Source organism: Pongo abelii, chromosome 20, assembly GCF_028885655.2.
Source record: "Pongo abelii isolate AG06213 chromosome 20, NHGRI_mPonAbe1-v2.0_pri, whole genome shotgun sequence".
In the NCBI taxonomy this organism is placed as follows: domain Eukaryota; kingdom Metazoa; phylum Chordata; class Mammalia; order Primates; family Hominidae; genus Pongo; species Pongo abelii.
The window spans coordinates 57,627,379-57,654,105 of NC_072005.2; the positions used below are offsets into that span (position 1 = coordinate 57,627,379).

The 26,727-nt window shown below is 48.3% G+C and overlaps 1 protein-coding gene across 1 annotated transcript; it reads right to left on the reverse strand.

Annotated features, from left to right (window-relative positions):
- Positions 1–12,164: 12,164 nt before the first annotated feature.
- Positions 12,165–18,575, reverse strand: LOC100453180 (sialic acid-binding Ig-like lectin 13). The gene is made up of 8 exons (XM_009232989.3): positions 18,237–18,575; positions 17,794–18,174; positions 17,329–17,607; positions 17,054–17,101; positions 14,137–14,391; positions 13,716–13,809; positions 13,293–13,373; positions 12,165–12,488 (listed from the first exon to the last, which is right to left on the reverse strand). Exons 1-7 carry the CDS (start codon positions 18,268–18,270, stop codon positions 13,316–13,318), a joined length of 1,149 nt encoding a protein of 382 aa, XP_009231264.3. The 5' UTR covers positions 18,271–18,575; the 3' UTR covers positions 12,165–12,488; positions 13,293–13,315.
- Between the last annotated feature and the right edge of the window lie 8,152 nt (positions 18,576–26,727).

Here is a 26,727-nt window from a genome sequence, read left to right on the forward strand (position 1 = left end):
GCATCATAGATTTTGCTATCCAAGTGGTGGGGATCCTGGAACCAATCCCCCACTAATACAGCAGAACAACTGTATCTCTTTAAAGACTCTGTCTGCATGTACAGCCACATTCTTAGGTACTGGAGGTTGGGACTTCAACAAAGAAATTTGGTGGGGGGAGGGGGAACACAATTCAGACCCTAATATCCACCTCTCCCCACTTTTTTTTTTTTTTTTTTTTTTGAGAGATAGTGTTGTTCTGTTGCCCAGGCTGGAGTGCAGTGGCATGATCTTGGCTCACTGCAAACTCTGCCTCTCTGATTCAAGCAGTTCTCTTGGTGCAGGCTCACGAGTAGCTGGGACTACAGGTGCCTGCCACCGCGCTTAGCTAATTTTCATATTTTTAATTTAATTTTTTTTTTTTGAGACAGGGTTGTGCTCTGTCACCCAGGCTAGAGTGCACTAGCATGATCTCAGCTCACTGCAACCTCCGCCTCTTGGGTTCAAATGATTCTGCTCAGCCTCCCGAGTACCTGGGATTACAGGCACCTGCCACCACGCCCAGCTAATTTTTGTATTTTCAGTAGAGATGGGGTTTCACTGTGTTGGCCAGGCTGGTTTCGAACTCGTGATCTCAGGTGACCCTCTCGCCTCGGCCTCCCAAAGTGCTGGGATTACAGGCGTGAGCCACCGCGCCCGGCTTCACCTTCCCTTTGATCCCTGCTTCCCTGTGACCTAACCTGGGCCTTCTCTGAGGACACCAGCCTCCTTCCCCCAGGGGAGCTCTTGTGTTGGGACACATCACACCTTCCTCTCCACAGAGCTCAGAAAAGGGCCTCTCCCAGGGAGGAGTGAGGGGAGGAAGGGTGCCTGGGTCCTGGTGGAGGTGGGTCCCTAAGGAGCTGATCTCTAGGGCCCCCAGCCTGGGCCCAGCCCCACCTCTGCCTTTGAGCATTTCACACCCATGGGATCAGCTGACAGGAGCCAGGAAAACGGCACAGTCTCCCTCCCGCGGGTTTCTCCACATCGCTGCCCCCTCCCATTCCCACCTCTTCACTTTTCTGAGTTCCTGCGGTTTCTGTGGCCTCCTCACCACGTCCCCTTCTCCAGCGAGGCCAGAGCCCCCGACGCCCCCACTTGGTCCCAGCCCTTCCTACCCAAGCCGCCCTCCCAGCCTTGGTCCGACAGGACTGGAGAGGCTGCCTGGGGCCCCGGGACTGGTTTCTGGTCAGCCTCAAGTCTGTTTTCTGGCCTGAGAAGGTTCGGGTTTTCCCTGAGCTTCTTCCATCCAAAACCAGCTCCCTCAATACCAGCCCCCCACCCCCGCACCCGCCTCTCCATTCAGCAGGGGCTACGCGCCTGCTCTTCGTCCATAATTCCACACGGAGGGGCTTAGGAAGCCCCACCCCAGGCTCCAGACCCCGGAGCTGCACGAGGGCACAGGTGGGCGCTGGAAGGAAGGGCGGGGACGGTGGGAGATGGGGGAGGGAGAGGCGGGGGTGTCTGACAGGGGTCGGGGCAGGATCTCGCCCTGGGGGGCGCAGGTGCGGCGTGAGGACCGCGTCCTGAGGAGGGAGGGGCGAGGGCCAGGGTCCTGGAGAGGATGGAGAGCCCAGGAGTGGCTGCAGCTGAGACCCCGAGGGAGCCCAGGAGGTTTTGTCGGAAGAAGGGCGATCTGGACCTTCCCTGACCAGTGTCTTTGCTCCTTTGAGGTCCGGACCTGGTCCTGGGTTCCTCCCACCTCGGACTGTGCTGCAGTTCAGGACGCCGCCCCCAGGGGGCGCTCCACCTTCAGAGCCGGGGGCACCGCGGAGCCTCAGGCCCCAGAGCCTGCGCTGTCCATGGTCCTGCAGAAGGGAGGCTCCCAGGGGAACGAGTCCCAGGCTCTGGACACGTTTGCAGACAGTACTCTCTAAAAAGGCTACTTTTCGCCGCACCTCAGAACAAGATCTCCAGGGGAATCACATTAAAGCAAAAACGAAGTCACCATGGTCACTCCACTTCTCTCATCCCAAACCCACCCTCCCCAAGATATAAAGCCCTTCAAAATATTCACACTCTTTTTTTTTTTTTTTTAGACAGAGTCTCGCTCTGTCGCCCAGGCTGGAGTGCAGTGGCGCGATCTCGGCTCACTGCAAGCTCCGCCTCCCGGGTTCACGCCATTCTCCTGCCTCAGCCTCCCGAGTAGCTGGGACTACAGGCGCCCACCACCACGCTCGGCCAATATTTATTTATTTATTTATTTATTTACTTATTTATTTATTTACTAGAGACGGGGTTTCACCGTGTTGGCTAGGATGGTCTCGATCTCCTGACCTCGTGATCCGCCCGGCTCGGCCTCTCTAAGTGCTGGGATTACAGTCGTGAGCCAACGTGCCTGGCAATATTCACACTCTTTACAGCGTTATTCTCAAATGGCTTCCACCCAGGCACGTTAAGCATGTGATGTCCACATAAGAAAATGCGCTCCTGGGGGCTTTTCAGGTCATTCGTCTTTGCTTTGTCTGGGTTGGGGTCGTGTATATTTCAGGGGCTCTTAGCTGGACCTCCGTCCTTTCATTTTCAAGTCAGAATAACACGTTGCAGGGCAAGAAGGGTGAAATATCACTAGACGATAGACTTGGATTCACCCTAATTTCTAGTGAAGGAAAAATTTTGCAAGTGCAACACTTTATTTCAGATATAATAGTGACTTACTGGTGTGTGAGTGTGATATGACACTCACTTCAAGTATTAGTTTTCCAAAATAAGATTCAACTCCTTATGTCAAACCCCAAAGCTGTCTGTGATCTGACACCTGTTACATATGTGCATTTCAGATATTTTACCCCATCTGTTAATTTTCTTTTACTCTCCTGTTATTTACAGAACAGCAGGATGCTTGCTCCCCAGAACATGAGTTACCCATGAAATGATCCCCTACTGTGGATGGAAAAGAAGAGCCAAGAAGATAAAAATAGCCCTGGAGTAAAGAGAACACTAGGTCCATCACCGGAGAGGGTGAAAGGTAAAGAGCCTTAAAAAGGCCAACCTAGGCCAGCATAGTGGCTCACGCCTGTAATCCCAGCACTTTGGGATGCCAAGGTGGGAAGATCACCTAAGGTTAGCAGTTCGAGACCAGCCTTTCCGACATGGTGAAACCCCATCTCTACTAAATATACAAAAAAATTAGCTGGATGTGGTGTCGGGCACCTGTAATCCCAGCTACTTGGGAGGCCGAGGCAGGAGAATCGCTTGAACCCAGGAAGCGGAGGTTGCAGTGAGCTGAGACAGCACCAGTGCACTCCAGGCTGGGTGACAGAGCAAGAATCCATCTCAAAAAAAAAAAAAAAAAGAAAGAAAGAAAGAAAGAAAGAAGTCAACCTAAATGCAAGTGACTTTCAAGAAGAAACATCAATGCTGTTTAATGGAATATAACAAAATCAAGCAGCCAACCACATAAAAATCACGATGTCCAGTATATAGAGAGAAGAAAATCAGAAAAAAATTATGTAAATATCATTTTCAATTGTCCAAATTTGACCAGAACTATAATTTTACAGATCCAAGATACTAACCTACTTGAAACAAGGTATCACTCTCTCTCTTTCTCTTCTCTGTCTTTTTCTATCACACACACTCCTGCTCTCCACACAGAAAGGGACATAATAATCAAATAATTAAAACCCAGTGACAAACAGAAAATATTAAAATTAGTCAGTGAAAAATGCAAACTTCCAACCAAGAAGTAAAAGTTAAAATTAGGCTGGGCCCAGTAGCTCACACCCGTAATCCCAGCACCTTAGGAGGCTGAGGTGGGCAGTTCACCTGAGGTCAGGAGTTTGAGACCAGCTTGGCCAACATGATGAAACCCTGTCTCCATTAAAAATACAAAAAAAATGGCCTGGTGCGGTAGCTCACGCCTATAATCCCAGCACTTTGGGAAGCTGAGGTGGGCAGATCACGAGGTCAGGAGATCAAGACCATCCTGGCTAACATGGTGAAACCCTGTCTCTACTAAAAATACAAAAGAATTAGCCGGGCGTGGTGGCAGGCACCTGTAGTCCCAGCTACTCGGGAGGCTGAGGCAGGAGAATGGTGTGAACCCGGGAGGCAGAGCTTGCAGTGAGCCGAGATCACACCACTGCACTCCAGCCTGGGCAACAGAGCGAGACTCCATCTCAAAAAAAAAAAAAAAGAAAAAAGAAAAAAGAAAAAAAATACAAAAAATTAGCTGGGTGTCGTGGTGGGCACCTGTAATCCCAGCTACTCAGGAGGCTGAGAGAGGAGAATCGTTTGAACCTGGGAGGCAGAGGCTGCAATGAGCCAAGATGAAGCCACTGCACTCCAGCTTGGGTGACAGAGTGAGACTCTGTCCAAAAAAAAAAAAAAAAAAACCAGAAAACTACAGTAGAATGCCCATAAATTTTGCAAGTCAAGCCCATAAATTTTTCCCTTTTGTATTTTAAATACAAAAGGGAAAAAATGTTAACCGAGACCCAATTTCATTAAAAATATCATTCCTGGCTCATGCCTGAATCTCAGTTCTTTGGGAGGCCAAGGTGGGCAGATTGCTTGAGCCCAGGAGTTCAATACCAACCTGAGCAACATGGTGAACCCCTATCTCTGCTAAAAGTACAAAAATTAGCCAGACATGCACCTGTAGTCCCAGCTACTCGGGGGGGCTGAGGTGGGAGGATTGATTGAGCCTGGGAGGCAAAGGTCGCAGTGAGCCAAGTTAGGGCCACTATACTCAGCCTGGATGACAGAGGGAGACTCTGTCTCAAAAAAAAAAAAAAAAAAAAAAAGTATTATTCCAAAGTGAAAGTAAATGAAAATGTTTCAAAACCACAGCTGAGAGAATTCATCACCAGCATGCCAACACTATAGGAAATGAAGTCTTCAGGCTAAAGAAAAATGATACTTTAGAGAAAATTATATGAACACATAGGAATGAAGAGCAATTAAAATGGTTAATAAGTGAATAAATATGAAACAGCTTAATCTGTAATAAAACATCTTTTTAAAAAACAAACTCTTTTCAGGCCGGGCGCGGTGGCTCACGCCTGCAATCCCAGCACTTTGGGAGTCCAAGGTGGGCGGATCACAAGGTCAGGGGTTTGAGACCAGCCTGGCCAACATGAGTGAAGCCCTGTCTCTACTGAAAATACAAAAAAAACCACTTAGCCAGGCATGGTGGCAGGTGCCTGTAATCCCAGCTACATGGGAGGCTGAGGCAGGAGAATCGCTTGAACCCAGGAGGCAGAGGTTGCAATGAGCCAAGACTGCACCATTGCACTTCAGCCTGGGCAACAGAGCAAGACTCCATCTCAAAAAAAAAAAAAAAAAGAACTGTTTTCAATAAACATGATATGGAGTTTATACCAACATATTATGGGGATGAATTAGTGGCCTATCAAAATCACATTAAAGTAAGCATGGAGAACAAGATATTGCATGGATTATAACTCAAATCAGTGATAACACATATCAATCTATTTCCTCTCCTGCCCTTCCAACCATTCCTATAGAGCCATAAGGAAGAGGTGTGGAAAACAGAGGTGAGAGGTGGAGAGAGGTTGTTCTGCCCAGGAGGTGGGACCGAGGCACCCAGGAGCTCCTTGCTCCAGCCATCCGCTGGGTGAGAGTCTTAGGACACGTGGTCTGAAGGACCCTCACCTCCACTGGGGCCCTGGAGCCCAGATTTCAGCTCTGCTGTGAGGAGGGAGCTCAGTCACCGCAAGCAGCCGTATCCCCTTGGGAGCCCGTGAGCCTGTGTGGGAAACACAGTTCTGAGAGGAGAGACCAGTGCTGTGGAAGGTGTGCTCTGGGGAGGAGAGGATAGGTGAAGCCACTCAGGGATTTGAGGGCTCATGTTATAGAACAACTTGAGAAGGTCTTCTCCCCTGTGCAGACATCCAGGTGATGTCACAGGTTAAAGAAAACCATCCCCATTGTGGCTCCCCTGAGCAGGGTGAGGGGCAGAAGCCAGGAGCCCCACTGCTCTCCAGAAATTTGAGAGCAGGAACAGGCATTACGGGGAGGGGTCTGGGAGAAGGAAGACAGAGGTGGGGGTGTCCTCAGCCCACTCTTCCCTTGCCTAAGGCGCCCCCACCCGAAGCAGGTGTTCTGCTAACACTCACCCTGCACAGCCAGGCTCAGGGAGATGGGGTGGGAGCCCAGCAGGGCCTGAGCCCAGCAGGTGAATTCCATCCCCTAAAACCGCCTGGGGCAGCTCCAGGACCCGGGGATGCAAGGGTTGGCAGGGGCTCAGGATCAGGCTGCCCTGGGACCAGCTCAGCCTGACTGAAGGGCTGCTGTCAGCATCACAGACCAGGTGCAGGGACTGCTCTCCTGCACCGCAGAGAGGCAGCATTGCCCAGAATCTATGGGACTAGGAAAACTGAGAGAGCTGGAGGGGCAGGGCTGAGAGGCCCTTCTCTCCCTGTGCCTTCCCCCCCAGACTCAGGAGAGGAAACAGCGTTTCTGAGACAAGCATCACAAGCAAGGGCAAGTAGGGATGAAGACCCCCAGCATGCAGGGGTGGGGAGGCAGCTTAATGATCCCGGGACAGGGGCATGGAAACATGCGGAGGACTTGGCCGTATGAGGACATGGAGAGAGCGTCCCAGGACGACCGGCCTTGATGTGCAAAACCGTGGAGGGTGCTAACCCTCGTGGTTCTGGCCACTTGGAGGAACCAAGACAGGTGACACACTTGGGCTTTCTCCTGGGGCCACAGGACCCAGGGGAGGAGCTGAGTAGGGATGTGACAGGGAAAGATTTGGTTAAAGAAAGACTCCTCTTTGGGGCCCGAATTGTGGTCATTGAAGGGAGCAAGACCGGAGGCTGCTCGGCCAGGAGGGAGGCTGCTGCAGGCCCAGGCATCACCCGGGTCCAGGTGAGCAAAGTTAGACTTTGGCTAAGTGGGACTGTGGCTGTGAGAATGGAGGAAGAGAGGGATTTGAGACATTTTCCGGTAGCCAAATTTGCGAAGCTCTTGCCTCATGGGAAGACTTCGGTGAAATTCAGAGATGTGTAAAGAGCTTTCCAGGACATTGACTGAGCTGACTCACATGGGTGGGGGCGCCTCTCAAGGGGAAGTGAATTGTGCTCAGAACAAGCTGGGCCAGACAGAAATTTGTGGGCAGCTTCCCGGCAGAGGTAGGGCTAGGATATGAACTTTCTGAAAGGGTCATGCAGAGGGAGGCTGGAGGCCTGGGGCCCCACTCTGAGCTAGTAGCCATAGCTGGGGTAAAATCATTCCAACAAGGATCATTGTTGCCTATTCCATTCATTAATTCCACATTTCCTGGACCCCATTTATTTATTCTTTGTTCACCATTTACATAAATATTGACTAATGACAATACCTAGACCTGATTAGATGAAGTGGTCGACAGGGTAATGGCCCCCAAAGATGTCCACTTGCTAATCCCTGTGAAAGGCGTTAGCCAGCTTGCATTAGGCAGACAGTGAGGGAAGGGCCCCCTGAGAACCTCTGACCCACCTCATAAGCAGTTACACCAGATGTTTTGTGCAGATAAGGGAACTTGCACAGGGGGTTGCCTAAACACCCCAGCAGCGGACTAAGGGCCCACATACGCACTGGGGAAATGGGGTGGAGCCATCAGGAATTTGCACCTTATACAAACAGGGAACCCAGCCCCATCAGCTTATATAAAAGCTCTTGTGGCCGGTTGCGGTGGCTCATGCCTGTAATGCCAGTATTTTGGGAGGTTGAGGTGTGTGGATCACCTGAGGTCAGCAATTCAAGACCAGCCTGACCAACATGGTGAAACCCTATCTTTACTAAAAATACGAAATTAGCTGGGCATGGTGGCTCACACCTGTAGTCCCAGCTACTCAGGAGGCTGAGACAGGAGGATCGCTTGAACCCAGGAGGTGGAGGTTGCAGTGAGCTGAGATCGCACCACTGCACTCCAGCCTGGGCAGCAAGAGCAAAACTCCTACCCCACCCACCCACAAAAAAACACAAAAAAACAAAACAACACCACCACCACCTTGTATTCAGCTGTGAGGAGGTAACCGAGAACCTGCTTTCAGGAATCCTGTCTTTGCTGAGAGCTTTCCTTTCACTTAATAAATTCTACTCCACTCCATCTTCAAGTGTCCACATGCCTAATTTTTCCTGGTCATGAGACAAGAACTTGGACCTAGCTGAGCTAAGGAGCCAAAAATCCTGCATCACCTGGAAACTGTGAATATGTTGCCATACAAGATAAAGGAAGTTTTACCCTGCAGAGCCAACAGCCAAGAGTTGCAAAAACAAAAAACAAAACAAAAAACAAAAACAAACAAGCAAAAAAAGACAAAGGGACTTTGCAGATGTGACTAAGTTCAAGTTCAAGATCTTGAAATGGGCAGAAGATCCTGGGTTATCCAGATGGGCCCAGTGTGATCACAGGGTCCTTACAAGAAGGAAAGGGGGAGAATCAGAGTCCGAGAGACAAGATGTGAGGATGGAACAAAGGTCAGAGAGGAGAAAAGATGCCACAAAGTTGGCTCTGACAACCGAGAAATGGGCCATGAGCCCAGAAATGCAGGTGGCCGCTGAACGGTAGAAAAGGTGAAAGAACAGTCTCCTCTGGAGCCTCCAGAAGGAATCAGCCTTGATTTTTAGCCCAGTGAGTCCTGTTCCATCCTTCTGGCCTCCAGAACTGTAAGAAAAGAAATTGTCTTGTTTCAAACCACGAATCCTGGGGTAATTTGTTAGAGCAGCAACAGGAAAATAGCACAGGTGAGGACTAATCACACTGCTTCCTCCCCAGATCGTACAATAAACTCCGTGCTATTCTTTCCATTTTATGTAAAAGGACATCAGGGCTGAGGAATTACAGATAATCTCTCTGAGTTGGCGCACGTGGTGGTGATGGATTGAGGATCCAAATAAGGGGTCAAAAAATTATGGAATTCGATGGAGGGCCCCTGAGGCCTGGGCAGGGCAGGTGTGGCTACAGAAAGAGCCCCTGGAAGATGCCTGACTGACCCTGATCCAGGTTACTCTCTGGTGCAGGGAGCAGACAATAAACCGTGAACATAATTATGCAGCTGCGAGTTATTGCTTGATGGAGGGGAGCCGGTGCAGTGACAGAAACAACGTCCCAACACAATCCAGCCTCTGGGGTCCAGGAGCCCCACTGTTGTGGGGAAATGGGGTCTGGATCCCATGGTAAAGGGACGTCCATAGGAATAAGCGGGGAGGCCGACACAGCCGGGTTCTCAGGTGCGTCTTCCTCATTGGATTCTCCTGGGGCTCTGTCCTGTGAACTTCTCTTCTCTACCTGCAATCATCTCTTACCCTTTCAAATACCTTTTAATTTTGGTAAAAAGCAAATGCAGAACATAAACATCACCATTGTCATTTTGTTTAGGTGTATGGTTCAGTTCTGTGAAGCATATTCACTTTGTTGTACAACCAATTTCCAGAACTCTTCCATATTGCAAAATTCACTCTGTACCCACAAAACAGCGACTTTCCATTTTCCCTGTCCTGGGTGCCTGGCAAGCACCACTGTACTCACTGTTTCTGTGAATATGACTCCTCTAGGAATCTCAGTAGGTGGAACTGTACAGTATTTGACTTTTCATGACTGTATTTCCCTTAGGATAATGTCCTTAAGGCCCAGCCTTGTGGTAGCAGGTGTCAGGATTTCTTTTCTTTTTAAGGCTGACAGATTCAAATGTATGATTTTACCACCTTTTGCTTACTCATCTGCCTCTCCAGAAATCCACCTCTTGGCTCTGGCGAATGATGCTGCCATGAACACGGGAGTATAAATATTTATTCAAGTTCCCAATTTCTTTGTTTTTTTTTTTTTTTTGAGACGGACTCTGGGACTCTGTTGCCCACGTTGGAGTGCAATGGCGTGATCTCGGCTCACTGCAACCTCTGCCTGTCAGGTTCAAGTGATTCTCCTGCCTCAGCCTCCCGAGTAGCTGGGATTACAGGAGCCTGCCACCATGCCCAGCTAATTTTTTTATTTTTAGTAGAGATGGGGTTTCACCATGCTGGCCAAGCTGGTCTCAAACTCCTGACCTCAGGTGATCCGCCTGCCTCGGCCTCCTGAAGTGCTGGGATTACACTCGTGAGTCACCGTGCCTGGCCCTCAAGTTCCCACTTTCACTTCTTTTCATGTAGACCAGAAGTGGAGTGGCTGGATCCTATGTGAATTCTATTTTTAATTATTGGAGGAATTGTCATACTCTTACCATCTCTTTCCCCCGTCATCTCTTGTCATCACTTTACACTATAAAGATTTACTCTAGAGTAGTCCCCCATCCACAGTGGATACCTTCCAAGACCCCCAGTGGATGCCTGAAACCACAGACAGGGCAAACCCTATATGTGCTACGTTTTTATACACACACACGTATGTATATCGATGATAAATTTTATTTTATTTTATTTTTTTGAGACAGAGTCTTGCTCTGTCACCAGGCTGGAGTGCAGGGGCGTGATCTCAGCTCAGTGCAAGCTCCACCTCCATGGTTCAAGAGATTCTCCTGCCCCAGCCTCCTGAGTAGCTGGGACCACAGGCACGCATCAGCATGCCTGGCTAATTGTTTTTTTCGTATTTTTAGTAGAGACAGGGTTTCACCATGTTGGCCAGGATGGTCTTGATCTCCTGACCTCAAGTGATCCACCCGCCTCGGCCTCCCAAAGTGCTGGGATTACAGGCGTGCGCCACCGTGCCCAGCCTCCTTCTTTTTCTCTTTCTCCTGCTCTGGCCTTGTAAGACCTGCCTGCTTCCCCTTCACCTTCTGTCATGATTGTAAGTGTCCTGAGGCCTTCCCAGAAGCAGAGGCTGCTATGCTTCCTGTACAGCCTGCAGAGCCTTGAGCCAATTAAGCCTCTTTCCTTTCTGAATTACCCAGTCCCAGGTATTTCTTTACAGCAGTGCTAGACCTGACTATATAATATGTAACATATAATTTGCAATTTGTAACATTCTACAGGGTACAATTCAGTGACATTAAGCACATTCACCATGTTGTGCAACCACTATTTACCGAATTTCCTCATCATCCCAAACAGAAACTCTGCACCATTTGCACAATCACCCTTCTTCCTTGCCCTGTTCCCCAGCCTCTGACATGCGATTCTACTTTCTGTTTCTGTTAATTTGCCAATTCTAGGTAAGGCTACATAAGCAGAATTATATACTATTTGTCATTTTATGTGTGGCTTCTTTCGTGTGGCATGTTGTTTCAAGGTTCACCCATGTTATAGCATGTATCAGTTCCACTCAATTTTTAAGGCTAAAGAATATCCCATATTATGGATATGGAACCTTTTTTCTATTTACTTATCAGTCAATGGACACGAGTTTTTTTTTCCCCCACCTTTTAGCTATTGTAAATAGTGCTGCTATGAACATAGATGTATAGGTATCTGTTTAAGTTCATGTTTTCAATTCTGGGAACATATCTAGGAATGGATGGCTGGATTACACTGTATTTCTAGGCTTAACTTTAGGAGAGAATTCCAAAGAGTTTTCCACAGGGTCACACCATTTTACATGCAGTGCAAAGGGGTTCCCACTTGTCCATATTCTTGCAAACGATTAGTATTTTTTTTCTTTTGAGACGGAGTCTCGATCTCTCTCCAAGCTGGAGTTCAGTGGCACGATCTTGGCTCACTGCAACCTTTGCCTCTTGGGTTCAAGTGATTCTCCTGCCTCAGCCTCCCAAGTAGCTGGGACTACAGGTGTGCACCACCACGCCCAGCTAATTTTTGTATTTTTAGTAGAGACGGGGTTTCACCATGTTGGCCAGGATGGTCTCGATCTCTTGACCTCGTGACCCGCCCACTTCGGCCTCCCAAAGTGCTGGGATTACAGGCGTGAGCCACCACGCCTGGCCAGTATTTTTTTTTTTTTTTTCAAGAGAAGTGTATGTTTGGTTTTATTCAGACCTTTACAAAGAGTTATAAACCAATTCAAAAAATTAGGTCTCCCATGGCAGCTGTACTCAAGGTATTCAAAACACAATGCAAAACACTTGCATCTGTCTGTTCTTGCAGCTGTTACATTCGTGATCGTTCTACATATGCTACCAAATACCTATTTAGTCCTTATTCAAAAGGCCATACAAAGGAAAATATCAACAATACAGTGGGACTCTTCTCACTTCTCTGAGATCCAAACTCCTCATTATAAGCAACTAACTACTTAGTTGTATCTATCAACATCATCATACCAAGAATTTATTTATTTCTGTTTTTCTTTGTTTGTTCATTTTTATTTGTTTATTTAACGCCTTCCTAATAAGTGTGAAGTAGTATCTCCTTTGCAGTTTGGTTTTGCATTCATCAAATGAGTAACTATATTGAGCATTTTCTGATTTGCACACCATCTGGGAGCAAAGTCCAGCAGGGGCAGACCACGTAGGGCCTTCAGTCCAGGCTGTGGTGTTTCCACCTCATTCTCCAGTAGTGGAGAGGAAGTACCGCCATTCATACTGTGGAGGCACTGAACGAGGAGGCATCTGGAAGCAGAGTCTGGAGGCCTGTGTTGGGGAGAGATGGAGGCAATAGATGAGGAGGGTTCAGTGACCAGGGAAGAGGTGAGGCCCAAGGCATGACCAGAGTCAGGATGGAGAAAAGGGCTCCAAGATGAGCCCTGCCGAGAAGAAAGAGGAACAAGAGTTAATGATTTATGGGCCCTGGAGGACGGAGGGAGCTCAAGGTGGAGACTCACATTCTGGTTCGGAGTTTAGTAGTGTCGAGACCTAATAAGGAAAAGGAGTCAGGCTGGTGGGAGCAGAGGAAAGCAAAGAGAGAAAGCAGATAGGCTACAAGCCTGCCTTTCTTCATGGTTCAGGACAGGTAGCCCTCCTGTGCAAATAACTCACAACTTTTCTGTGCCCAGCTATCACCAGAACCTCAGCTGATAGAACAATGCGAGTTAGCTCATTGTAACCTCGGCATTATCAGTACTCCATGCATCCCTCTCCAGTACAAGCACCACAAGCCCCTTGCTGGGGCAAGCCTTTGTCTCTTTGCAGTCAGCTCCTCTCTTGCTGGCCTGCCCGTTGCAACATATTTTCATACTTTCTCTAATAAATCTGCGGTTCTACACCTACAACTGTCTTGGTAAATTCTTTTCACTGCCCGTGCCACTGGCCCCAGATAGTCACTTACCCTTGACAAGAGGCGGGGCCACTGTGTCATCAGTGGGATGGGGATCCCAGGAGGAGAAAAGGGTTTGGGGAGGGAGATGGGTGGACCATGCTGAGCAGAGCAATCATGGGGGCCATCAAGGGGGAGGTGCCCAGTGGGATGTTGGAGGGTGAGATGCCCTCAACACTCACCTGAGAGATTAACCTTTGACAACCTATGCAGCCTCCACACCTGTAGCTGCCTTTGCTGCCTTCCTCTGGTGGGACTTCACTCTGAGTGAAGAGACAAGGACCTGTGAGTGCGGCCAAATCAGGGTGCAGGGGCCAGCAGACTCACTTCCCTGTGCTCTGCTAAGGGGCTGGAGAGGACTGATGTGGAGATAGCAGGTTCAGCCTCCAAGACCTCCATGATGAGAGAAGGAACCTCTCACCCTGGACACACAGCAAAGTTGGGTACAGAAAACATTTTCTTGGGTGAAATTCTCACCACAACTGAGCCTCTGTTGGCCCAGGTTCTCTTGACTGGTTCAGGACCCTCCAGCACTGGGACTTAAATTCAGCATTGTGTCCCCTGCCCTCTCCGCACCTCCCTTTGCTCCCTGGGGCAGTGCTCACCTGAGGATGATGAGGCAGAGGAAGAGAAGCAGGATCTTCACAGCAGCCTCCCCAATGGCCACCAGAACCACCTCTGCCATGGACCCTGATTTCCCTGCAAAAAGGTGCATGAGATGGATTCATCTGCTAAACCACAATTCCTTATTGTTTCTCTCCTGATAATTGGACATAGGTTCTACCAGTTCTACCTGCATCCCTGCATGTCAGTAAACAGCCCAGGGTTTACCTCATCCCCTACCAAGACTGAGCAGCAGTAAAAGGCGGCTCTGGCCCCCGAGACATTGCTGGCCTCACAGCTGAGGCTGAGGCTGAGCTGAGCACAGCCCTATTCTCTTGGTGAGCCTGGTGGACTACTTGTTCAACACCTGCGAGTAAAGGTCATTGGGAGAGAGGATCTGGTGTGTAGCCCTTTGACACTCACTCTGCACAAAGAGCCGCAGGGAGACTTGCTGGGAACCCAGAGGGTTCCAAGCTCGGCAGGTGAATTCTCCTTCATTCCTGAGGTGCATTTGAGGCAGCTCCAGCATGCCGGGGTTGGGCTGTGAGGGGCTCAGGGTCAGGTTCTCCTGGGCCCAGCTCAGCCTGGCGGGAGGATTGCTGTCAACAGCACAGACCAGGCGCAGGGACTGTCCTTCCAGGATGTGAAGAGATGATCCATTTCTCAGGGTTGTGGATGCTGAAGAAAAAGAGACAGAGGGTCAGAGTGACAAAGAGGTTGAGAGAAAGAAGAAGGACATCTAAGGAGACCAAATAGAGGAATAGATTCAGACTCACAAGAAGCAAAAACTGATAGAAACAGACTCTGTGAGATGGATCCAGAAAGCAGGGTGAGCCTGGGCTTAGAGGGTGGCTCAGGCCCCAATTTCTCCATATAGCATGGTTTAGATTTGTCTCTGCACTGATAGGCCCTTTTTGGCTGGATTTGTGCCCCAGAAATCACAGAGGGAGGGTCTCGAGCTTCACAGGGCAACCAAATAAGATGTCAGTTTAGGCCCATATTCCATGTCCTCTTCAATGCTCTCGCTGAAACCTCAGCTTCCAGGTTCTCCCTGAACCTTCTTGTTCTTTATCCGGGTCCTTACCTGACACTGGTTTACTGACTTATCACTGTGCCTCTGAGAGGCTCTCACTCCCAGAAATTCAGAGTCTGGTTGATAGCAGTACTTAGGAACAGGTGCTCATGAGGCCACATGACATGTGGTAGAGGTGACTCAGGCTTCAGTAGCCTTGGGGATGTCAATGTATATGAGACCAGGTAAATTATGTGATCCAGGAAGGCTTCCTGGAGGAGGCATACCTACTTCACACAGGAAGTAGTAGGGTATGGAGGACAAGCAGGGGTAGCTAGATAATGAGGGCTGGAAGGACATTCCATTAAGAAGGAACAGAAAGTGCAAAGATGACAAAAACCTGATCACATCCAGAAAATGCAAATAGACCTGCAGGGCTGGAGGGAGACAGGGTGTACAGGCTGGGGTGGAGGGTGGAGTTCAGACACAAGACACAGGAGGAAAAGTGGGGAGATTTTTTTTTTTTTTTTTTTTGCCACCCAGGGTAGAGTGCAGGGGCTTGATCTTGGCTCACTGCAACCTCCACCTCCTGGGCCCAAGCAATTCTTCTGGCTCGGCCTCCCATGTAGCTGGGATTACAGGCACGCACCACCACACACAGCTACACACAGCTAATTTTTGTATTTTTAGTAGAGATGGGGTTTCACCATGTTGGTCAGGCTGGTCTCGAGCTCCTGACTCAACAATCCACCCACATTGACCTCCCAAAGTGTTCTGGTTACAGGAGTGAGCCACTGCCCCTGGCCAAGATTTGTTTTAATAAATTCGGCATGGGGGTAATTGTCACCAATAAAAGAAATCAAGAAGTGTGAATACAGGAATAAATTGATTCCTGTACATTGAGAAAATCACAGACAGCTAAGAAAAAGCCACGTGGGGCTGGGCATGGTGGCTCACACCCGTAATCCCAGCACTCTGGGAGGCCAAGGTGGGCAGATCACCTGAGGTCAGGAGTTCGAGACCAGCCTTGCCAACCAACATGGTGAAACCCCATCTCTACAAAAAATACAACAACAACAAAAATTAGCCGGAGTTCTGGCGCGTGCCTGTAATTCCAGCTACTCGGGAGGCTGAGGTGGGGGCGTCGCTTGAACCCGGGAGGTGGGGTTGCAGTGAGCCGAGATTGTGCCACTGCATTACAGCCTGGAGCACAAAAGAAAGAAAGAAAAAGCCACATGGCATATTGGGATATGTATTTGTAATGTATATTACTGATATTCAGTAATTTCTCAAACTGAAGAGATCCTCAAGAATAAATAATAAAGGTAAAATCACTCTGGAAAGCTGAGAAAAAACTATAAACGGGAGTTCACAGAACAAAAGAAATAAAATGGCTCCTTAACGTACAAAAAATGCATACCATTCACAGTAAGAGAAACATTCTAATGAATGTGTACATGGAGATGCAGATTTTCACCCAATATTGGCAAAGGTCTAAGTGTCTCACCCCACACTGGGTTGGTGAGGCTGGGGAAACTCACGCATTCACCTCTTCCTGTCAGCAAGGTGAGCCTGTCCTTTTTAGATGGAGAACAACATGGCCATATCTCTCAATATTCAAAAAACACAATGGCCCAGCTATTTGGCATTTAACTTAGAGATGTTCACATACACACTTGTGAAAAGAGATACAGGATAAATCACTATAGCATTTCTGTGCTCAGACAAGTTAGTGCCATGATCACGAATTAGGAGACTCCACAAAATCAGAGTCCATCTTGTGCAGTGGAATCACACACAGCCTTAGAGGAGGGGGCGGACAGTCTCACTACTGACGTCAAACCACCTCTGACATCCTCCACATGCACAAACCAAGGCTCAGAGCAGCCTGGACGGACACTGGTGAATTCTGGTGAGAGGGACGGGCCTCTAAGGACAGATTCTGCTGTGCATTTTGAATTTTTGCCCATGCGACAATATCATCTATCCAGAAGTATTAGGTCAGAACTATTAGGGAAAATAAAAAGTTGAGGCTGAATGTGTGTTCCAGGAGTGGATCATCAGGGGCCTTGGGGCTGGGGCTGCGTGACTGTCACCCTGCTCTTGCAGTGGGGCCAAGGTGTGTGTGTGTGCAGGATTCTGAAGGGAGTAGGAGGGGAGGGGACAGATGCTCAGGTGGCCACTGGGGTTGAGGATGCAGAGAGGCCCTGGGTTCACCCACATGGGGGTCTCAGGTCACCAGGGTGAGTCCAGGATGAGGAGGGACCTGGCTCTGCCCTGAGCTGGAGGCCCTGCTCCCTCAGCCCCAGGGAGGGGGCTCCATCCTACCTGTGCCGTCTCCTTGGAAGACAGTCAAGGTCAAGTTCTGAGGAGGGTCTGGGACAGAAAGACACAGCGACCCGCATCACTGTGAGGGCTGGGGACACCGGTCTTCTCTCCCCAGGAGCTGCATAAACAGGGAAGGCAGAGCCAGTGTCCTCCTGACCCCCTACTTCAAGCCCAAATTCCGGGACTAGGCACCCATGTCCAGCCCTGACCCCCCATCTCCTGCTCTCAGTGACCCCACCCCATCAGGGACCTAGGTGTCCTGGCCCAGCTCTCACAGGATACGTTAAGTTGGACGGTCCTGGTCGTGGTTACACCGGCCCTGGGCAAGGTCACCTGACAGGTGAGTCTGCTGCCGTGGTCCTGGGGCTGTGGGATGAGGGTGACCACTGAGGAGAGGGCTGTGGTGGGGCTCAGTGGGGACACAGAGGTCCCAATCCAGGAGAAGATGGGGGGTGTCCCCTGCTCACAGGCCCAGGGCACAGAGCAGGTCAGGTTCCTGGGGCGGCCAGACTTCAGGGCCCCTGGGATGAGAATGTCGGGCCTGTGGGTCAGGGCTGGTGATGAGAGGGGGATGCAGGATCAGGAAGGGGTTCTGAGGTGCAGCTCGGGGGAAGTGCAGGCTCTGGTTCAGGTCTTCCCCTGTGCCTGACTCACTTCGCCCTTTACCCCTTCCCAGCCCGGCCCTGCCTTGCAGCCCCCATGACCTCCCGCTGTGGGGGCTCCTGGATCCCGTGCCTTACCTGTCACATGCACAGAGAGCTGGTGATCTTTGTAATTATATTTCATCATTCCTTCCTCCACACGAAAGAAGTACGAACCACTGTCCCTCCTCCTGGCGTCTCTGATGCTCAGGGAGCAGTTTTTCTCCCTGGGATTACCCAGGAGGCGGAATCGACCCCGCGTCTCCTCCCGCACTTGTCGAGCAGGGTCATTTGTGGCCACTGGAGCATCCCGTAGAGGATTGTCTCCTTCCCGGAACCAGTAGCTACGAGCAAGTCCAATCTCGTTGAAGAGGTGCCTCAGGTAGAAGAAAGTGCAGGGCACGAAGACACACAGACCCTCCTGCACCGTCACCGACCCCGGCACCTCCAGCTGCAATGTGCCCTCCAGAGCCAGGGCCCCTGTGGAGACACAAGGGTCAGGTCGGCTCATGCCCACAGCCCCTCTCCCTGGGGCCACTCACCTGCCCACAGCGGGGGAAGCAGCAGCGGCAGCATCTCTGAAGCGGAGGCTCCTTGTGCTCCCCCTGTGAGGAGAGAAGGGGAAGGGAGTGGAGGGGAAGGGCAGTGGGGATGATCGGGAAGCTGAGGAGGAAGAGAGACTTCAGCCTTGCACAGAAGAGGAACCTCAGGCCCACAAGTCAGAGCTCCTCTCCTCCGCACTGATTGGACAGAAACCCCATGGCCCAGAGAACCCAGCAACCTGCCCAGAGAGGAGAGGAGATGGAGCAGAAACTGATTCTTACCAGAGCCTGGATTAGGACCTCTGGGGACATCCGAGCCATGGGACACTCATGAAGATCTAAAAAAAGAAATTGTTGGGCTAAAGGCTGCCTGTATGTTTAACTCTGGTAAAATGGCATGGACTTTTACCACTCCTCCTAGCCATGTGCCAGAATTCCAGTAGCTCCACGCCCTTATCAATGCTTGGTATTGCCGTGCTTTATGTATACCTATACACTTAAATTAAAAATGTTTTTTGAGTCAGGGTTTCACTCTGTCGCCCAGGCTGGAGTGCGATGGCATCATCTCGGCTCACTGCAACCTCCACCTCCTTGGCTCAAGCAATCCTCCCACCTCAGCCTCCCGAGTAGTTGGGACCACAGGTGCTCACTGCCACGCCCGGCTAATTTTTGTATTTTTTGTAGAGATGAGGTCTCACCACGTTGCCCAGGCTGGTCTTGAACTCCTGACCTCAAGCGATTCTTCCTCTTTGGCCTCCCAAAGTGTTGGGATTATAGGCGTGAGCCACTGTGCCCAGCTTATGCTTTATATTTTAAGAGTTCTAGTGACAGTGCAGTGGCATCTTATGTTTAATTTTTAAAAATTTACTTAAAGTTAAATATGGTTGAATTCATTCTTTATCATATGCAATTTTATGTGGGTTGACCGATGTATATAGTTACATACACAACCGCTGTGCAGACAATGAAAAGTGTCATTATCCAAACAGCCCCTCCCTCTGCTGACTCTAGGTAGTCAATCCTCCCTCTACACTTAGTCCCTGAGAAAACACGGATCTATTCTCCATCCCTGTTGTTCCGCCTTTTTATAGAATGTCATATAAATGGAATCATACAAAATGTATCCTCTAAAATCTGGCTTCGTTTACTTGGCATAATGCCTTTGAGGCTCATCTATGGGGCTGGGTATAAATCAGTCATTTTAGTTTAATTGTTGACTGGTGCTCCATTGTTTTCACGGTCTCTCATTTTGCATATATTTGCCATTTGCGGAGCATTGCAACTGTTTTCAGGTTCTGGTGACTCTAAAATAATGTTGCTATAAAAATTCCATTCAACTTTCTATGTGTGAACATAAGTTTTTAATTCCCTTGAGTAAATACCTAGGAGTCAAGTGCTTGGCCAAACTGACACTTGGTCAAGTGTAAGTTTAAATTTATACGAAATTGACAAACTATTCTCCAAAGTGTATATACCATTTTATATTCCTACCAGCAGTAGACATGAGCTCTGATCACTTCACATCCTTGCTAGCATTTGATATTATCCACATATTTTAAAATTTCTTTTTACCTTTGTTGTACTTTTCAGTCATTTTTCTTAGGTATGTAATTCTACCTCATTCTTCTTCTGTTCTATAATTACCTAATGACAGATTTTATCGAGGATATTTTCATGCCTTGTTTGCCATCTGCTTTTCTTTTTTGGTGAGGTGGCTCTGAAATCTTCAGTAGCTTTTTTCTTAATTGTGGTAAAATATACAGAAGAAAAAAATTACCGTTTTAACTGTTTTTCAGTGTTTAGAGAAGTTGCACCAAGTACACTCACATTGTTATGAATCACCATGATTGATCTCCAGAAGTTTCTTCATCTTCCCAAACTGAAACTGCATCAAAGAGGTGAAAACCCCCTATTTCTTTCTGATCACAGCCCCTGGCAAGCATGGTTCTACTTTCTGTGTCTGTGAATTTGCCTACTCTACACACCTCATATAAGTGGAATCATACAGTGTTTGTCCTGCTGTGACTGACTTAGCACAATATATTTAAGCTTCATCCATGCTGCATCATGTGCTAGCTTCTCCTTCTATTTTTTTTGTTGTTGTTGTTTGAGACGGAGTTTCACTCTTGTTGCCCAGGCTGGAGTGCAATGGCGTGATCTCAGCTCACTGCAACCTCCACCTCCTGGGTTCAAGCAGTTCTCCTGCCTCAGCCTCCTGACTAGCTGGGATTACAGGCACCTGCTACCAGGCCTGGCTAATTTTTTTTTTTTTTTTTTTGAGACAGAGTTTCGCTCTTGTTGCCTAGGCTGGAGTCCAGTGGCGTGATCTCGGCTCACTGCAACCTCCACCTCCCAGGTTCAAGCAATTCTCCTGCCTCAGCCTCCCGAGTAGCTGGGATTACAGGTACGTGCCACCACACCCGGCTAATTTTGTATTTTTAGTAGAGATAGGCTTTCACCATGTTGGTCAGGCTGGTCTCAAACTCCTGACCTCAGGTGATCTGCCCGCCTCAGCCTCCCAAAGTGCTGGGATTACAGGCGTGAGCCACCACGCCTGCCTCCTTGGTTTTTTGTTTGTTTGTTTTGTTTTTGTTTTTGTTTTTGAGATAGGGTCTTGCTCTGTTGCTCAGGCTGCAGTGCAGTGGCATGATCGGGCTCACTGCAACCTTTCCCTCCCAGGTTCAAGCAATTCTCCTGCCTCAGTCTCCTGAGTACCTGGGATTACAGGCACATGTCATCATGTCTGGCTAATTTTCATCTTTTTAGCAGAGACGAGGTTTCATCATGTTGGCCAGGCTGGTCTCGAACTCCTGACTTCAAGTGATATGCCCGCCTCGGCCTCCCAAAGTGCTGGGATTACAGGTGTGAGCCACCATGCCCCAGCCCAGCTTATCCTTCTATTTTAAGGCTGAGTAATATTCAATTGTATGTATATAACACACTTTGTTTATTCATTCACTTTTTAGGAATACTGGGGTTGCTTTTCCCTTTTAGCTATTGTGAATATGCTTCTGTGAACACAGATGCATAAAACTATGCTCAAGTTCCGGCTTTTGATCTTTTGGGCCATATACCCAGAAGTGAAATTGCTGGATCATAAGATCATTCTATTTTTAATTTTTTTGAGGAACGCCACTACTACTCTCTAGAGCAACTTCACCATTTCACTTTCCCATCAGCAATGCACAAGAGTTCCAATGCATAAGAGATCACATGGACAGCTCAGCAAGCTGAATAATGGCCACCCAAATAAATCCAGTCTCAGCTCCTTGAACTTCTAAATATTACCTTACAAATAAAGTGTCTTTGTAGAATTTTTTTTTTTGAGACAGTCTCACTCTGTTGCCCAGGCTGGAGTGCAGTGGTGCGATCCCAGCTCACTGCAACCTCCCCCTCCCAGGTTCAAGTGATTCTCCTGCCTCAGCCTCCTGAGTAGCTGGGATTACAGGCGCCCGCCACCACACCCAGCTAACTTTTGTATTTTTGGTAGAGACCAGGTTTCACCATGTTGGCCAGGCTGGTCTCGAACTCCTGACCTCGAGTGATCCACCAGCCTCAGCCTCCCAAAGTGCTGGGATTACAGGCATGAGCCACCATACTGGGCCACTGTACAGAGAATACTGTAGCCACATGGAATACATGTGGTTAGGGCATTGTGTTAGCCCATCTGGGCTGCCATAGCAAAATACCATAAATTAAGCCTCCTATAAACAACAGAAATTTATTTCTCACAATTCTGGAGGTTAGAAGTCCAAGGTTAGAAGATCAAGTTGTCAGATGATTTGTTTTCTTGTGAGGCTCTGTTTCCTGGCTTGTAGATACCACCTTCTCACTGTGTCCTCACATGGTTGAGAGACAGCAAGTTCTGTGGGGTCTCTCCTTATAAGGGCACTGTATTAGTCCGTTTTCACACTGCTGGTAGTGACATACCTGAGACTGGGCAATTTACCAAAGAAAGAGGTTTAATGGACTTACAGTTCCACGTGGCCGGAGAAGCCTCACAATCATGGCAGAAGGTGAAAGGCATGTCTCATATGGCGGCAGACAAGAGATGAGCTTGTGCAGGGAAACTCCCCTTTTTAAAACCATCAATCTTGTGAGAATTATTCACTATCATGAGAACAACACAGGAAAGACCTGCCCCCATGATTCAGTTACCACCCACAAGGTCCCTCCCACAACACGTGGGAACTCATGATGAGATTTGGGTGGGGACACAGCCAAACCATATCAGGCACTAATCCCATAGTGGGTCCCCACCCTCATGACCCCATGTAACCTAATTACCTACAAAAAGCCCCATCTCCAAATACATCACATTGGTGGTTAGAGCTTCAACATATGAATTTTGGGGGAACATAAACATGCAGTTCATAACAGGCATTTTACTGAAACCTTGTCATCTCCCATGCCATGAGTTTAGATCAACAAATAATCATGCGGAAAAAAAAAAATCTATATAGAAATTTCTTACAGCAAAGCCTCTGCTCATTTTTTCAATAATCTCATTTTTTTAAATTGCAAGGAACAGAAATGAAAACCAATAGCTTAATCTGGAAAATAAGGGTTTTATTAAAAAAACACCTTTGCTTAAATTTTTGGCCCAGGCAGTGGGGAATCTGGGAACATCTCCTAACTTAAGGTCAAGATCAGCACATCACTGATATGCAATGTAACCCTCAGGGTGCTGTTTCTTACTGTCTGCATAGTGGGCTGCAGGTGCCTGAGCCTTCATTCTCTGGCTAGCAATGTTCATGCAATGTGAGGTCTCCCCAGCTCATGGCTCATGCCATTCCTGCAGCTGACAGGGAGAGCAACACCTCCATCCTGTAAGCTCCAACAGCATCTTCCTGACAGCCACGAGGAGCCACATCCAGTTCTTTCTTCCATGTTTTTATGAGCGAATAGGTTGACTCGAGTTTGAACTTCTGGGATCAAACCCTCAGAAGTTCAAGGTTCAGTCCCCCATTGACCTATTCCCACACTCGACATCCATGATAAGAATGATTCTCAGGGTGCATTGGGCTTGTTGACAAAGAAAGGTATGATTTTTTATAAGAATTTCCATCTCTGACTTTTGTCCAACAATTAGATTCTATTCCTTGTTTCTAAATGAAAATATGAAGAAACACATCCTTTTGGAACTAAAATAAATAACACTTTGAAGTTGAAACAGAGAAAATATATGAGGCTGCACATGGAATTAGTGGGAAATTATGCTCTCATTTGAGGTTATTCTGATTTCTCCAAGGAAGATTTAAGCTCAAAAGGTAAGGTGGCCAGGGAATCACCCCATGGTGAGACACATAGGGATATTCGGGCATAGAGTGCAAGCTAATTAAGCTTGATATGTACAAGGAATTTCTCTTAGTAATCAATGAGAATGTGAAGTGTATAGAAAATAACTTTTGATGAACAAGGAAGAGTACATGAATTTACATACAAGAAATCTTTCCTCACTGGGCAAAAAGCTCATTCAATTTATTTCTTTTTTTCAAGACAGAGTCTCTGTCACCCAGGCAGGAGTGCAGTGGCACGATCTTGACTCATTGCAGCCTCAACCTCCTTGGTTCAAGAGATTCTTATACCTCAGCCTCCCAACTAGCCGAGATTACAGTCGTGTGTCACCACATCCCACTAGTTTTTTGAATTTTTGGTAGAGATGAGGTTTTGCTATGTTGGCCAGGCTGGTCTCAAACTCCTGGCCTCAAGTAATCCTCCCACCTTAGCCTCCCAAAATGCTGGAATTACAGGTGTGAGCCATCATGCCCAGCTTCGTTCAATTCCTTAAGGAGGATGAGCAGCATTGAGCGGATGGGATGGGAATGTGCCTTCTCTGGAGACAGGTTTGCATGTAGAGATGCCATCATAATTTATCAGGACAGGTTTTTCTCTTTTTTCCTGTTTTTTAGAGATGGTGTTTTGCCATGTTTCCCAGGCTGGTCTCCAAGTCCTGGGCTCAAATGATCCACCTGCCTTGACCTCCCAAAGTGCTGGGATTACAGATGTGAGCCACTGTGCATGGCTTTCTTTTTTCCTTTTCTTTTTTTTTTCTTTTTTAGACGGAGCCTCACTCTGTCACCCAGGCTGGAGTGCAGTGGCGCGATCTCGGCTCATTTCAACCTCCGCCTCCTTGGTACAAGCGATTCTCCTGCCTCAGCCTCCCAAGTAGCTGGAACTACAGGCACGCACCACCATACCCAGCTAATTTTTGTATTTTTAGTAGAGACGGGGTTTCACCATGTTGGCCAGGATGGTCTCCATCTCTTGACCTTGTGATCCGCCCACCTCGGCCTCCCAAAGTGCTGGGATTATAAGCGTGAGCCACCGCGCCCGACCCCAGGACAGGTTTTCTAAGGCTCATGGCCCTTGGCCATTTGCTGCGTGATCTCCATCTCCATAGGGCTTTGTAGCAGCTCTCATTGCCTCTCCCACAATTCAGACATCAGGCAATGCCCAGGAACCACAAGAGTATAATTAATATTCACATTAAAAATCATAGTTGTTTCTATCCAATGTTATAGCATGCTTTTGTTTTTGTTTTTGTTTTTGTTTTTTTTTTTGGCTTTTAATGAAAAAAAGCATTGATTTCTGTTGTCTGGGAAATCTGAGGGGTAGACCTGGCTTTAACTATGGCTGGATTTCAGGATCTGATGACATAAGGGCTCATCCCTCTGTTTGCTTTTGGCTCTTGTTCTTGTTTGTTGTTGTTCTTGTGGTTGTTCATTTATTCTGCCTGGTTTTTGTTCTCAGGCTCATAAATGTAGGAGCTCTGATGTCCACTTTGCAGATGAGGACGCTGAGGCACACAGAGATCAAGTAATTTCCCTTCTGAGGCAGAGTCCGTGGGCTTCCCACAGCCCTGTGACACCCCCTTATATCTGTGTATCCAACTCAACATTCCCTGCCCTGGTCACGGCGCCCCCTGCTGCTCACCCAGAGAGTTGCCGGGATCCCTGCACCAATCTCCTCCACCCTTTTTGACCCCCAAATGCTTCCTGACACCCGTCTCCCACCCTGTCACTCAGAGACTAACCTATGTCAAGATTTACAAACTCGCTGGGTGCAGTGGCTCACGCCTGTAATCCCAGCACTTTGGGAGCCCGAGGCGGGCGGATCACCTGAGGGCAAGAGTTCGAGACCAGCCTGGCCAACATAGGGAAACCCCTATCTCTACTAAAAATACAAAAATTAGCTGGGTGTCATGGCGGGCGCCTGCAATCCCAGCTATTTTGGGAGGCTGAGGCAACAGAATCACTTGAACCCAAGAGTCAGAGGTTGCAGTGAGCCGAGATCGCGCCATTGCACTCCAGCCTGGGCAACGAGAGCGAAACTGCATCTCAAAAAAGAAGAAAAAAAAACCACAAGTAAACAAAAAACAAACCCCCAAAAACAAAGATTTACAATCTCACCAAACAGGAATGGTAACTACAGGAAGTAGTTATTATCTGAGGTTATTGGTAATGTTATTGCTATTGTTAATGTCACTTTTTTTCCCACTCCCATTTTCTCTGGAAGCCGTTTGGGGAGTCCTGCCTCTTACCTTCTCTATCCACTTCTTACCCCTACCAGAGGTTGTAGAAAAAGATTAGGGTTGATGCATTGTGCAACTCTATGGCTCCCCCTAGTGATATGATACATTTGGGGTGATGGGGTTTGCCCAGACAAGGCCCCAAGGATGCTGATAGGGAGCGGGTAGGGAACCCCACCTTGTGTACAGCTCCTCAAAAATCCCAGGTTAACATTCCATTTGGTCTCCAGGCCTGATAAATGGGGAGGAGTGGCTGTTCATTAGTGTGCACTCTGGCTGCACCTGGCAAGACTTTGCCCTGGGAGGGACTGTGATGTTCTGCTCTCTTGATAAGAAGGTACAAAGCTGGGCTCCAGAAATGGACTGAGAGCTCCTTGGGTCTGCTCCCCAGGCTGCCTCCCGCCCCCAGGTGAGCCCTGGATACTGCTATTCCTGACCGAACAGACAGGGTTTTGGACGAGGTGCTCCAGAAGGCCAGATTTCTCTCTGGGCAAGATTCATGTGTTTCCCACATAAGTCTACTGCTGGGATTCTTCACAGATCTACAAATTGGACTAGGCAAAAGCTGTGCATGCTGCTGTGTATACAAAATAGTGAACGCTGATATAAACGATGGACTTCGGGTGCTAATCACGTATCAATGGAGGTTCATCAAGTATGACAAATGTACCACTCTGGTGGGGGATGCTGATAATAGAGGAGGTTATGCATGTGTGGGGGCAGGTGGTATATGGAGAATCTCTGTACCTTCTGCTCAATCTGTGAACCTAAACTGCTCTAAAAATTATGTCTATCCCGTCATATGCTTCTGGGAAAAATTGTCTATATATATTTTTTACATGGAAAGAACTGGCTGGGCATAGTGGCTCAAGCCTACATCTCAGCACTTAAGGAGGCTGAAGTGGGAGGATTGCTTGAGTCCATGAGTTTGAGATCAGCCTGGGCAACATAGGCGGACTC